This window comes from Dendrobates tinctorius, unplaced genomic scaffold, assembly GCF_039654945.1.
Source record: "Dendrobates tinctorius isolate UK_male_01 unplaced genomic scaffold, ASM3965494v1 ptg000107l, whole genome shotgun sequence".
Taxonomy (NCBI): domain Eukaryota; kingdom Metazoa; phylum Chordata; class Amphibia; order Anura; family Dendrobatidae; genus Dendrobates; species Dendrobates tinctorius.
Window position 1 is genome coordinate 4,836,440 of NW_027361775.1, and position 15,431 is coordinate 4,851,870.

The window sequence follows — 15,431 nt, forward strand, 5'->3', positions numbered from 1 at the left end:
AGGGCCTCTTTGTTGGGAGCCCTGATACCACATGCAACATCTCTACCTGCTTTCATGCTGAGTGACACTCAGGTGGCACAAATATCAGTTTTCTAGACTACCATTGTCAGAAAAACTTAAGGATAGTATCACGGGTAGTTGAGTTCAAGGGGGTGGAGGCCTGACACTCTCAGAGGCCTACTTCTACAGGCAACACTCATGAAGTACACCCAACCAGGAGTCTACACATGTACTAAAATTTGTGGCAGACACCATCAGAACGTCATCAATTACAAAAAAGTAGAATTAGCATAGCTGGGACCGACACCTCTTCCACAACAGCCAACACAGCAGATGGAGACTGTATCGGGCAAGGTGCTGGAATCACCGTTCCATTCCCATCTAAAAGCCTGGAAGGGGCGTATCTAGGTGGCCTACCAAATCCCTACTCAGACAAGTGGCAGCAGGCGAAAACTGCGAACAAAGAGGTGGCACCAGGTGCTACTCCCTGGCTGACCTACAGAATGTGGCAGCTGACCCACTACAGCGGGTAAGCTGCTAAGGCCCAAAGGAGGGATGAGAAATGCAATCAGGTGCTGTAGGGACTGCGGAACCACGAGTTCAGATGGGACCGGTTGAGTAACAGGAAAGCACTGGCAGGTGTGGCATGGACCATGTGACAGACAGATGGTGCTGGCAGGTGCGATCTGGACCAGCTGATGGACAGAAGACAGGTATGAGCAGACGAGTACAGGGTAGACAAGCAGACAGATGGATTTGGGGAACATGACAACTAGCAAGCATGCAGGTCAAACTAACAAGACAGCTCAGGCACCTCCATATTGGAGGAGAAGCCTTAAATAGAAGGTGACACCCTGCTATAGTTTGGGAATACCTTAGGTTGATGCGGGTGGTCCTTTTAAGAGGGAGGTGAGCATGCGAGTGTGCCCTCTAAGCATAGTTCCCGGTCCTACAACTGAACCTTGGTGGAACCTGACACATAGGGAGTGAGATGAGGTGGTAATTTGTGAGTGGGAGACACTGAATGCCCTGTCTGTTAGGTATTAAGAGATCCAACAAAGGGCCAAGTCTGTAATATCAACAGATCAGAAAGTTTAAGTAGAGCAATAAATCCCAAATGCATATTGAAAAAACCCAGGATGTGGCATGTAATCATGTCATCATATCCAAGTTCAAATACACCAGCTCCAAAGAACAGAAAAATGTAGGAGAACAATGGAGCCAACAAATGTTCAAAAATTAGTAAAAAATATGTTATTCATAGTTCATAGAAAAACACATGACAAACAAATAATTCATACCAGTGAATAATACAAACGACCACTGCTCCCAACCACTCAAATACCTCCAATATGAACCCACACAAGAATGTAGAAGAGGGGGCTTATTTTACCTGGCACCACAATAGTAATTCAATATCTCACAGTGCCTAAGATAAGCATCCATAAGCATCCATAATTATAATAATATGAATCCCATATCAGAAATCCTATTGCACAATGCCCTGAGCTTAAACCATTATAAAGTGCGATATGTGAAATAATGGGCTCATAGGCTTACCAGAAGGAGGTAGAAAGGGGGATCCGGAGATGTGGTGCACCCCGACGTGCATTTCGCGGCAGCAACATGCCTCTTTCTCAATGGGATGTACATAACCTTAGAACAGGACCTTCAAATAGCCCCGTGAACTTGGTCACATGTTAGTTTTAGACCAATAGGAAATACCGCTGGCGGCACATGCGTGCTGCATTCTCAGGTCCTATATGGAAAGGGCATAGTGTCCAGCGTGCACGTGCAAGAAGAAATAATGGCTAGATAGTAAGTGGCGGTTGTCGGCACATGTGTACTCAGCCCGCAGAGCCCCGCACGTAACAGAGGTGTCTTGCAGAGCGCACACACAAAGCATGTTATGCCAAGCATGAAGATGACTATGGACAAACAGGGCATAAGAAGGCCCAGCACTATGCACACAGCCACACAATAATAGGAAAAGGGAGAAATAGGTCACATACATTGTCTCTGACACTATAATTAGGTCCTTAATATAGGAGGTTACTTAATGGGACTCCGTCTGTTTAATAACATCTCTTTATTTCTTCCCCCTTCATTCCATGTATTTCCCCCTTTTCCTATTATTGCGTGGCTGTGTGCATAGTGTTGGGCTCATGATACCATTATTGTTGCTTAAGTGCTGAATATATTTTTGTGGCAACACAAATATTTTCCTCCACTTGAATGTTACCGATTTTTACCGATATTATAATATTTTGCTCGGGTTTCCAATCACGAATCCAAATGTGCCATATTCTTGCCTAATTTATGTATGGCGATCATCACTAGTAATAATGAAAAATGACCCAAGTAATAAAAGTAATGAAGACATGAAGAAAGAGAGGTGAAAAAAACCATGGAAAGTCATGACACCAGCTGAAATCTATCAGTAATTAGAAAGCAATCCTGCCACTTAGTGAAAAATAATATCAGCTTGTTAAACTGATAGCCTATAGAAAGGTGTCTCATTACCAAACTGCCACACAAGAAACATCTCATGATTAGAGTTGAGCGAAACGGGTCGAAAAATTTCAAAAGTCGCCGACTTTTGGCAAAGTCGGGTTTCATGAAACGAAACCCGACCCTAGGATGAGGTCGGCCACGAGGTCGGCGACTTACGCGCCAAAGTCGCGTTTCAAAAGTTTGTTTTGCGCTCTTTTTCAGCCAATCAGGATCCACGGACACTGTGGGCAACGTGATGACATAGGCACGGGTCACCACCATCTTTCAGAAGGGCATGCAAGTGATTGGCTTGCTTTGGTGGGCGTCACAGGGGGTATAGAATCATAGAATCATAGAATCGTAGAGTTGGAAGGGACCTCCTGGGCCATCTGGTCCAACCCCCTGCTCAAAGCAGGATTCGCTAAATCATCCCAGTCAGATGTCTGTCCAGCCTCTGTTTGAAGACTTCCATTGAAGGAGAACTCACCACTTCTCGTGGCAGCCTGTTCCACTCATTGATCACTCTAACTGTCAAAAAGTTTTTTCTAATATCTAATCTGTGTCTCCTCCCATTCAGTTTCATCCCATTGCTTCTAGTCTTTCCTTTATAAAAGGGCGTGCACGCCGACCGCCATCTTACTTCTGCCGATCTTAGCATAGGGAGAGGTTGCTGCTGATTCTGTAGGGAGAGCATTAGGCAGGGAAGAAGAAAAAAAAACTGCTTCTGCTGCTAGCGATTTGGCCTGTACAACACACCAGTCATTGTGTGTGCAGTGCAAGGGGAGGCTATATAGTGGTGTATCAGTGGTGTTGGTTGTTGGGCTGCTTTCTAAGGCTTCCTGACATTCCTGCATTGCTGTTTACCCACTGCTCCGCAAACTGCTTTTTTAAAAGCAATCCCAAATTTTTTTTTTTGTCCTGCTGAGAAGAAAAAAAAACTGCTTCTGCTGCTAGCGATTTGGTCTGCACAACACACCAGTCACTGTGTGTGCAGTGCAAGGGGAGGCTATATTGTGGTGTATCAGTGGTGTTGGTTGTTGGGCTGCCTTTTAAGGCTTCCTGACAGGCTGGCATTGCTGTTTACCCACTGCTCTGCAAACTGCTTTTTTAAAAGCAATCCAATCTCCCTTATCCTCTAGTCACTTTTGTCACAGCTGTGCCATCGAGCCTGTGACATAGCGCTCAGATATCAGTGGGCCTCACACAATCCAAAAGTGTCCAGTGTCCACAAGAGTCTGCAGATATTCAAAATCTCCCTTATCCTCTCGTCACTTTTGTCACAGCTGTGCCATCGAGCCTGTCACATAGCGCTCAGATATCAGTGGGCCTCACACAATCCAAAAGTGTCCAGTGTCCACAAGTGTGTGCAGAAATTCAAAATCTCCCTTATCCTCTCGTCACTTTTGTCACAGCTGTGCCATCGAGCCTGTGACACAGCGCTCAGATATTCATTGGGCCTCACACAATCCAAAAGTGTCCAGTGTCCACAAGTGTCTGCAGAAATTCAAAATCTCCCTTATCCTCTTGTCACTTTTGTCACAGTTGTGCCATCGAGCCTGTGACATAGCACTCAGATATCAGTGAGCCTCACACAATCCAAAAGTGTCCAGTGTCCACAAGTGTGTGCAGAAATTCAAAATCTCCCTTATCCTCTCGTCACTTTTGTCACAGCTGTGCCATCGAGCCTGTGACATAGTGCTCAGATATCAGTGGGCCTCACACAATCCAAAAGTGTCCAGTGTCCACAAGTGTCTGCAGAAATTCAAAATCTCCCTTATCCTCTCATCACTTTTGTCACAGCTGTGCCATCGAGCCTGTCACATAGCGCTCAGATATCAGTGGGCCTCACACAATCCAAAAGTGTCCAGTGTCCACAAGTGTGTGCAGAAATTCAAAATCTCCCTTATCCTCTCGTCACTTTTGTCACAGCTGTGCCATCGAGCCTGTGACATAGCGCTCAGATATCAGTGGGCCTCACACAATCCAAAAGTGTCCAGTGTCCACAAGTGTCTGCAGAAATTCAAAATCTCCCTTATCCTCTCGTCACTTTTGTCACAGCTGTGCCATCGAGCCTGTCACATAGCGCTCAGATATCAGTGGGCCTCACACAATCCAAAAGTGTCCAGTGTCCACAAGTGTGTGCAGAAATTCAAAATCTCCCTTATCCTCTCGTCACTTTTGTCACAGCTGTGCCATCGAGCCTGTCACATAGCGCTCAGATATCAGTGGGCCTCACACAATCCAAAAGTGTCCAGTGTCCACAAGTGTCTGCATAAATTCAAAATCTCCCTTATCCTCTCGTCACTTTTGTCACAGCTGTGCCATCGAGCCTGTCACATAGCGCTCAGATATCAGTGGGCCTCACACAATCCAAAAGTGTCCAGTGTCCACAAGTGTCTGCAGAAATTCAAAATCTCCCTTATCCTCTCGTCACTTTTGTCACAGCTGTGCCATCGAGCCTGTGACATAGCGCTCAGATATCAGTGGGCCTCACACAATCCAAAAGTGTCCAGTGTCCACAAGTGTCTGCAGAAATTCAAAATCTCCCTTATCCTCTTGTCACTTTTGTCACAGCTGTGCCATCGAGCCTGTCACATAGCGCTCAGATATTCATTGGGTCTCACACAATCCAAAAGTGTCCAGTGTCCACAAGTGTCTGCAGAAATTCAAAATCTCCCCTGTCCTATAGACACCTTGTACCTTGTTTTACATTACTATATAGTTTGTTGGATTTTGTCTACATTTCTACCAAAAATGAGGAAGGCTGGTGGAAGAGGCCGTGGAATTGGGCGGGGGTTGGCAGCTGGTAATGATGGTGTTGGTGGTGGATCTGATGGTAGTGGCAAGAGCAAAATAGGACCGAATGCAGGAGGTGTTGAGCCTGCGTCATCGTCTGGCTACATAAGGCCTCGAACGCTTAGTTTTCTAGGAGTTGGCAAAACGCTTTTAAAGCCAGAGCATCAGGAAAAAGTTTTGTCTTACATTGCTGACTCAGCCTCCAGCTCTATCGCCTCCTCTTCTTCAGTTGTAAAAAGTAAAAGCACTGAGTCGTCATTGGAGGCTCATGTTCATGAACCACACCTTTTCTTGTGTCCTTCACCCCAACCAAGATTGAAGGATGATGCAGGCCATACTACTGATTACTCCATGGAGCTGTTTTCACATACCATGCCTGGATTATCAAGTCAAATGGTGAATTACCCAGGCCAAGATGAATCTGACATGGAGTGCACTGATGCACAGCCGCTGATGGATGATTCTGCTGGTACATTCACTCAGAGCACTACATTGTCCTCGCAGTGTACAGAGCCAGATTATGACCCTGATGAGACTCAGGTGCCCCTTCCCGCACACTATACCACCATACACGGTGACACAGAGGAAGGTGCACATGACATAGAAGAGGAGGTGATGGATGACCCAGTTGTTGACCCAGATTGGCATCCATTGGGGGAAGAGGGTGCTGCTTCCAATAGCTCAGATGAGGAGCATCCACAGCAGACATCGACATCGCAACAGCTGTTATCTGGCAGGCCCGGAGCACTCCAAAGACAGGTTCCAAACATCAAAAGAGTTGCTGGACAGCTTGTCCAGAGGGTCAAAAGATCACAGCGTGCTAGGCCGCAAAATGTCTGCCAAAGTAGGAAGAGTGCAGTGTGGCACTTTTTTGAACAAAATCCTCATGATCAGGCCAAGGTTATCTGTAAGAAGTGCGCAAAGACCTTTAGCCGAGGGAAAAATCTGAAAAATTTGAATACCAGTTGCATGCTTAGACATTTAACCAGCATGCACTTGCAAGCGTGGACACAACACCAAACCTCAAGTGCCACATGTGCAACTGATCACAACGAAGGTAGTCAGCAACGCTACATTGTTTCCCCCACTGTAAGCCCACCAGTTAGCACAGCAGCAAATGTTGAGGTGTCGTTGCAAGGCCACAGCAGTCAGGGAATCCCACTGTTATATCAACGAAAGACTGATTCTAGGCCATCAGAAAGAACACCAACTCCATCACCATCATCAACCCTCTCTCAGTCCGCCCTGTCCACCGCTACTTCCACCATATGCAGCTCTCAAGTCCAGCTCACCCTCCCAGACACTATGAGTAGGTCAAGAAAGTACTCAGTCTCTCATCCGCGTACTCTGGGTTTGAACGCCCACATTGCCAAACTAATCTCGTTTGAGATGATGCCCTTTCAGTTGGTGGAAAGCACAGCTTTCCGCGAACTCATGGCATATGCAGTACCACGCTATGACCTACTTAGTCGCCACTTCTTCTCTCGCAAAGCCATCCCAGCCCTCCACCATCTTGTGAAAGACCGCATTGTCCATGCACTCAAGCAGTCAGTGAGCAGAAAGGTGCACCTCACAACTGATGCATGGTCCAGTCGGCATGGCCAGGGCCGTTACGTGACCATCACTGCGCACTGGGTTAATGTGGTGGATGCAGGGTCCACAGGGGACAGCGGTGGTGGGACAGTGCTGCCTAGCCCACGGTATAGGAAACAGTTGGCTGTAGGCGTTCGACCCTCCTCCTCCTCCTCCAGAAGCGAAAGCTCGTCCACAGAGTGCAGTCGTACGAGCACTCCATCTGCAGCTGCCACTGTTGCACACGATGTTTCCCCCTATCGAGCAGCTAGTGGAAAGGGTCAGCAGGCTGTGTTGCAGATGATGTGTTTGGGCAACAGACACACCGCCGAGGTGCTGGCCGAGTACTTGAAGCGACAAACTGAGTCATGGCTGGGCAGTGTACATCTTGAGGCAGGCAAGGTAGTTAGTGATAACGGCCGTAATTTTGTGGCAGCCATAGCCCTTTCAAAACTCAGCCATATACCTTGCTTGGCTCACACCTTGAACCTGGTGGTGCAGTGCTTCCTCAAAAATTTTCCGGAGTTAACAGCCCTGCTCCAGAAGGTGCGAAAACTGTGCGCGCACATCCGCCGGTCGCCTGTACACTCCGTTCGTATGCAGAAGCTGCAGCGATTGCTCCACCTTCCCAACCACCGCCTCATTATCGACATTGCAACAAGGTGGAACTCCACCCTGCACATGGTGGAGCGGCTGTGCGAGCAGAGGCAGGCCATAATGCATTTGTGGGAGGATACACGGCCAGGCACTTTGAGAGCAGACATGGAGTTGACAGGTGTGCAGTGGTCGAAGCTGAAAGACCTCTGTAAAGTCCTTCAGTGTTTTGAGGAATGCACACGGCTGGTAAGCGCAGATGACGCCATCCTAAGCATGAGTATCCCACTTATGCGTCTGCTCATGCAAACTTTGACGCACCTTAAGGAGCAGGCGTCTGCAGCCAATGTTGATGAGGAGGAAGAGGAGGAGGGAATCCTTGATGACATTCAGCCATTGTCTGCTCAGGGACCTCTCCTGGACGAGGTGGAGGAAGAAGAGGAGGAGGAGGAGGATGATGGGGATGATTACTTAGGGGAGGAGGATGCATCTCGTGGGGCAAGTGAAAATGTTGGCGTGGCAAGGTCTGGTACAGGGTTTGTGCGTGACTGGAGGGATGTGGATTTGCCAGAAAGTGCTCCTCCAACCAGCACTCGCAGTGCATCATTGACACCGGGAACATTGGCCCACATGTCAGATTATGCCTTGCAGATCCTAAAAAGGGACCCCCGCATTGCCAAAATGATGAACGATGACGACTACTGGTTGGCCAGCATCCTGGATCCACGCTATAAAGGCAAATTACAAAACATCATGCCACAGGAGAACCTTGACCTAATATTGGCTAATAAACAAGCAACTCTGGTAAATCGGTTGCTTGAGGCATTCCCAGCACACAGCAGCGGTGATGGTTCTCACACGAGCCGTACGGGCCGGGGGCAGTTTGGCAGAGGTGTTCGTGGTGCACACAGCAGAAGTGGCGTTGGAGACAGGGGTTTCATGACAATGTTGTGGACTGATTTTTCAAATACCGCTCACACAACTGGTAATACTGCATCGATGGAAAGTGACAGGAGACAGCAGTTGTCAACTATGGTTACAAACTACTTTTCCTCCCATATCGATGTTCTCCCACACAGGTCATTCCCCTTTGACTATTGGGCCGCTAAACTGGACACCTGGCCTGAATTGGCCCAATATGCCTTACAGGAGCTCGCTTGCCCAGCTGCAAGTGTGCTATCGGAAAGAGGCTTCAGTGCAGCTGGATCAATCCTGACAGAAAAAAGGACCCGTCTGTCAACCCAAAATGTGGGTGATCTAACCTTCATTAAAATGAACCATGCATGGGTTTCCAAGGATTTTGTCCCACTTTCCCCTGATGACACATAGGGTGACAGAAAAATGGCTTGCTTTGGTCCACCTCTTCCTGGTACTTCACCTATTTCGCCTTTTGCATCAGCTGAATGTCCAACATCAACATATGCCACTTTCTAAAACTCCCTAACTGTGCTGCCTCCCCCCCCATGGCCGGGGTCACCACCTAGCGCACGACACCGTGCGAGTGCCGTTGCCCTGGACAGGTGGGTAGGCCGACTCTTGGGTGCGGGCACTGGCACAGGGTCCCTCATAGTGCAATCAAGTGTCTCTGACGGTGGTGGTGCACACCCGCCGTCAGACACACCGCCGTACTATGAGGGGCCCAGTGCCAGTACCGACGCGCACGAGTGGGCCCCCCTTGCTTGGGCAGGGCCCCAGCATTTGCAATCTTTACCTCTCCCTGCTCCTCCGCTGTGTAATCTGGGCCGTCAAATCCATACTGTGCCTGACACCATCTGAGCCTGCCTCCTGATGTACAGACATATATTTTGAATGTGTAAGCTATCCATACATGTTATCCGGGGATACGGTACCCTTTCTAACCTTTGTGCAATCACGTGCAATCCATACTGGGCCTAACACCGTCTGAGCCTGCCTCCTGATGTATAGACATACATTTTGAATGTGTACGCTATCCATACATGTTATCCGGGGATACGGTACCCTTTCTAACCTTTGTGCAATCACGTGCAATCCATACTGGGCCTAACACCGTCTGAGCCTGCCTCCTGATGTACAGACATATATTTTGAATGTGTACGCTATCCATACATGTTATCCGGGGATACGGTACCTTTTCTAACCTTTGTGCAATCACGTGCAATCAATACTGGGCCTAACACCGTCTGAGCCTGCCTCCTGATGTATAGACATATATTTTGAATGTGTACGCTATCCATACATGTTATCCGGGGATACGGTACCCTTTCTAACCTTTGTGCAATCACGTGCAATCCATACTGGGCCTAACACCGTCTGAGCCTGCCTCCTGATGTATAGACATATATTTTGAATGTGTACGCTATCCATACATGTTATCCGGGGATACAGTACCCTTTCTAACCTTTGTGCAATCACGTGCAATCCATACTGGGCGTGAGAACGACAGCACCTGTGGTTTGCACACGAAAGTTTTTCATTTTTTCAGGAATGACGGTTAGGCCTAATTCCGGAATTGCGGTTGACCTGCACTTACTGGGAAATCATTGTTCGTGGGTAATAATTGTCATCAGTGATCCCCATCACTAACGTTGATCAGCGGGTTATCTGCACCTGTAAGCGACAAACGCTGGCCTTTTCAGTGTAGCGCACATGCAGCCACGGACATGTAATGGCATGACACACCAGTTATTGGCCAATCTCATGTGCCAGAGCCTCACGTGTCCCTCTAGTAAGCCGGACTCGGACCGTGGGGCATGACGTAGTCTCGTTCGTTAACGGAATTAAGCTTGCAATGTGTGCATCTGTTCTGTAGCTGGCATGGTTGAGGTTTCCCAGGTGGAGTCGAATTTAACCGTAGGCTCCACTCCTGGTGGTGCCCTTCTGGACATTCCTTTAAGGTTCAGCTTTGCAACCATACTGCCCTCGTAAAACAAACACTTTGCCTTCATGAACGCTGTTTGGAGGGTCATGACTCGTGGGAATAATGCCGCCCAATCAGTTAACCTGCTAGAGAGATCCTTCGTTGCTCCCAAGCATGACATCACACTCCCTAGGAAGAAGGTAATGCCACTGTGGCAACCGTACTCCTGGGGGTGACACAAGTGCACTGATGCCCAGCCACTGCTCGATGAATCTGCTGGTACATTGACCCAGACCACTACATTCCCCTCGCACGCTACACGGCCTGAATCTGACCCTGATGAAACTCAGGTTACCCTTCCCATATACAGTTCCATCTTACACGGTGACAAAGAGGAAGCTGCAGATGAAAGTGCAGGTTCGGCCCACCCGCCATCAGACACACCACCGTACTATCAGGGGCCCTGTGCCAGTGCCGTCGCCAACGAGTGGCCCCCCCCCTGCTTGCTCAGGATCACAGCACTTGCAAAGTTGAAATACTGTGCAGTGAGATGGAAGATGGGGACGACGAGGAGTCCAGACAAGTACAGGGATTCCCTAGCGAAGAGACTTATTTGATTGTTTTCAATGTTGGGACAGCAATTTTTGGGGAGCACTATACTCTGGAGAATGATAGATGGGGCCCACCATACACTGGAACATTCCAAAGGTGGACATCAGACACTGGAGCAGCATTTACAGGGCCCATTATACACTAGAGCATTAGAAATGGGGCCCATTATGTTTGGAGCATTATTTGGGCCCATAAGACAGTGGAGCTTCATCCATGGGGACCAACATATACTGTAGCATTATGTGGAGCTCATCATATACTGTTTCAAACATTATATGGGACCAATGATTCTGTATGGAGAAATAGATGGGCCTCGTCATGAGATGTAAAAAGTGAAGTATTTTTCATTGTACTATACCGCTATTTCTCTGCCGTATCGGAGCATGATGAGTTGTGGTATTATGTGTTAAAGGGGCGCTCTTTCGCCCAGGGCACATGAAAACCTGGAGCCAGCCCTACCCCCCCACAACTTTAGCCAAATAACCCCCATTTTTCAGTGCGTAACTTGTATTATGAAGTTAATTAAGGTTGACAAGCTTAAGTAAGAAGAATTGATGCTTTTGGCATTCAAATGGGCACTGTAGGTGTGTTTCCTGTCCTCCTCTCACTGCCGACTTTTATTCCCCATTGACTTACATTGGGTTTCGTGTTTCGGGACGACCCCGACTTTTCGCTATAATCGGACGATTTTGCTCGACCCGACTTTTGGAAAAGTCGGGTTTCACGAAACGAAACGCGACCCTAAAAAACCAAAAGTCGCTCAACTCTACTCATGATAGGTAAAACCAGTGAGCTGTCTCAAGACCTTTGCAAACTTATTGTTGCAAAACATACTGATGGCATTGGTTACAGAAGAATTTCTAAATTACTGAAGGTTCCAGTGGGCACTAATCTGTAAGTGGAAAAGACATAATTTCACCATAAACCGGTCATGACCAGATGCTCCTCACAAGATTTTAGACAGAGGACTGAAAAGTCAAAGACCACCTGTGAAGAACAACAGATAAAGCGGTACAGCAGGTACAATTGTTTGAAAGAAAACAATGCAAGTATTGCACTCAGCCTCTATGGCATGAGGTCATAGTTACCACGCAATACTTCATTGCTCAACAAAAGTATGTTCAAACATGTTTAAGGTTTGCTTAACAACACTTATACAAGCCTGTGAAATACTGGGAGAATATAGTATGGTCAGAAGAGACCAAAATTGAACTCTTTAGATGCCATAATACACACCATTTTTGGAGGCCTAAAGTCACTGCTTATATCCTTAAAAACATCATTACGAGCAGTGAAGCTTAAATGTGGGAACATCATGGTGTAGGGCTGTTTTTCAGCATATGGCACTCGAAGCCTTCATATAATTGAAGGAAAAATTAATAGACAAATGTACAGAGACATGCTTTATAAAAATCTGCTGCCATCAACCAGTAGGAAAATGAAATGAGGGTGGACATTTCAGCAGGACAATGATTCCATACACACAGGCAATGAAACTCTCAATTGGTTTCAGAGAAAGAAAATAAAGGTGCAAGAATGGCCCAGTCAATCACCTGCTCTGAATCCAAATGGAAATGCATGGAAGTTCAGAGTTCATCTGAGAAGCCCATGGAACATTCAGGATTTGAAGTGTGTTTGTGTTGAAGAATGGAACAAATCACACCTAAGCAATGCATGCGGCTATTTTCTCCATAGAGGATGTGTCTTGAAGATGTCATCACCGACAAAGGCTTTTGTACGAAGTATTAATTAAATTTCAGTAATTTTTCATTGTTACACATATCTTAATTTCTGGACATCTACACTGCATTCCAAATTATTATGCAAATTAGATTTAAGTGTCATAAAGATGTAATTTTTTGTTTTTCAAATAAACTCATAGATGCTATTGTGTATCAGGGATCTTTGGATCACTGAAATCAATCTCAAACGCCTGTGATAATTAGTTTACCAGGTGAGCCCAATTAAAGGAAAACTACTTAAGAATGATGTTCCACATTATTAAGCAGGGCACAGGTTTCAAGGAATTTAGGAAAGAAAACGGATCTCTCTGCTGCTGAAAAGCATCAAATAGTGCAATGCCTTGGTCATGAGATGAAAACATTAGATATTTCCCAAAAACTTAAACGTGATCATCGTACTGTTAAGAGATTTGTGGTTGATTCTGTGCACAAACATGTTTGTGCTGCTAAAGGCAGAATGAGGAAGGTTTCTGCCAGGCAAGTTCATCAGATTAAGAGAGCAGCTGCTAAAAAGCCATTACAAACCAGCAAACAGATATTTAAAGCTGCTGGTGCCTCTGGAGTCCCTCGAACCTCAAGGTGTAGGATCCTTCAAAGGCATGCTGTGGTGCATAAACCTACTATTCGGCCACTCCTAAACAGTGTTCACAAGCAGAAATGGTTGCAGTGGGCCCAGACATACATGAAGACTAATTTTTAAACAGTCTTGTTTACTGATGAGTGTCGAGCAACAATGGATGGTCCAGATGGATGGAGTAGTGGATGGTTGGTGGATGCCCACCATGTCCCAACAATGCTGCGACGTCAGCAAAGAGGTGGAGGAGTCATGTTTTGGGCCGGAATCATGGGGAAACAGCTGGTAGGGCTCTTTAAGATTTCTGAAGGTGTGAAAATGACCTCTGCAAAGTATATAGAGTTTCTGACTGACCGCTGTCTTCCATGGTATAAAAAGCAGAAATGTACCTTCAGGAGCAAAATCCTCTTCATGCATGACACTGCACCATGTCATGCTGCAAAGAAGACCTCTGAGTCATTCACTGCTATGGGCTTAAAAGGAGATAAACTCATGGTGTGGCCACCATCTTTCCCTGACCTCAACTCTATAGACAACCTTTGGAGTATCATCAAGCGAAAGATCTATGAGGGTGGAAAGTAGTTCACATCAAAACAGCAGCTCTGGGAGGCTATTCTGACTTCATGCAAAGAAATACAAGCAGAAACTCTCCAAAAAATTCACAAGTTCAAAGGATGCAAGAATTGTGAAGGTGATATCAAAGAAGGGTTCCTATGTTAACATGTAACTTGGCCTGTTAGGATGTTTTGGAGTTAAATAGCTTTTTTGTTCGGTGTATGTGACCTCCTAATGCTGCAAATTCCACAAATTAGCATTTTCAGTTCTTTAAAACATATCAAATGTTTAGAAATTCTACTGTGCATAATAATTTGGAACAGTGCAATTTGAGTTTTTATTCATTTTGGAGATTATACTGTTATTATTGGGAGGTTTCTTCAATAAAATTTGATGTATACTCTAACGGGTGATGACTTTTATTAGACTGACTGTCATTTGTACCGACTATTTAGGAAAATCAGAGAGAAATATCATTTGCATAATAATTTGGAACACAGTGTATAGTTTGACTTCTTTGCCTGTTTGGATTGGATGGGTTGTTAGTGACATCTGATGAGAACTTCATGTCAATAGCGCCTTTACAAATATATTTACTTAGAAAATTGATGATGTGTTGAATACTTATTTCACCTGCTGTACTGTATATAAGGTCACATAAGTAATAAGGATTAGTTAAAAACTTCATACATAAGATGTTAAATGAATACAGAAAGACATTTTAAAATCTATGGATCAATTAGAAAAAATCTGAATAATTTGTGACACTCACCTTCCCAGCGCTCATCACAGACAGTGAATAATACTGTTTTATTGGCTAAATCTGGAAACACACTTTTACGCTCCATGACGATTGCCTGTGGGATCATAATAACGCAGGACACAATCCATATGATGATAATACTGTTTCTTGCTCTCTTTGCAGTACTTTTAAACATCAATGGATGGCAAATGGCGTACCATCTATCCAAGGCAATACAACTGAGTGTAAGCACAGACACAGAAACTGACACGGTCTATAAAAAAATACAAAAATTATACAACTGTCATTAAAACTTATGGTATTTTGAATGATAATTTTCATAAAACATAAAACTCTTGCAGTCAATTCAAGCCTTTGCTTTTTAACACATTTTACTTTCTTCTGTATGTGATTGTGCAGAAATCACTACGTAGCAACTCAATTCCGATATTTTTTTAAACCTACTATACATGTTTTTTAACTTTTTCATGTCAGTTATGTTTCTATTTTAGATAAACTTCTCTGTATTTTTATTCTAGCATATCACACATCACATTTATGTTAATTCAAATCAAATTAAGATAATGCCTTTTAAAAAACAAGTTGCAATAGATTACTATCTAAGATTGCAACGTACAACAAATTCAAAGTCACAGAAACAAAAACTACTGTGTAAATTAGCAAGAATTTCCAAAACAACATGTTTCTAAAAAATATATCTGGAATCTTTATTGAAAAATCCCAATTATTTCACCACAGACTTAGTAGATAAAGCCACTTACAAATACACAACAGTGCATAACTCGCAGAGAAATGAGAGGTGAGAGGTGGAATGCAAAAAGCAATTACCGTATTTTTCCGACCATAAGATGCACTATTTTCCCCCAAAATGTTGGGGGAAAGTGGGGGGTG

General features: G+C 45.3%; 1 protein-coding gene across 1 annotated transcript in view; it reads right to left on the reverse strand.

The window, feature by feature from the left end:
* Nucleotides 1-15,431, reverse strand: part of HCRTR2 (hypocretin receptor 2) — a 193,198-nt gene that overhangs the window by 47,916 nt on the left and 129,851 nt on the right. The window contains exon 3 of the mRNA XM_073589446.1: nt 14,550-14,793. Coding sequence (XP_073445547.1) covers nt 14,550-14,793 — 244 coding nt within the window. The remainder of the gene's footprint in view (nt 1-14,549; nt 14,794-15,431) is intronic.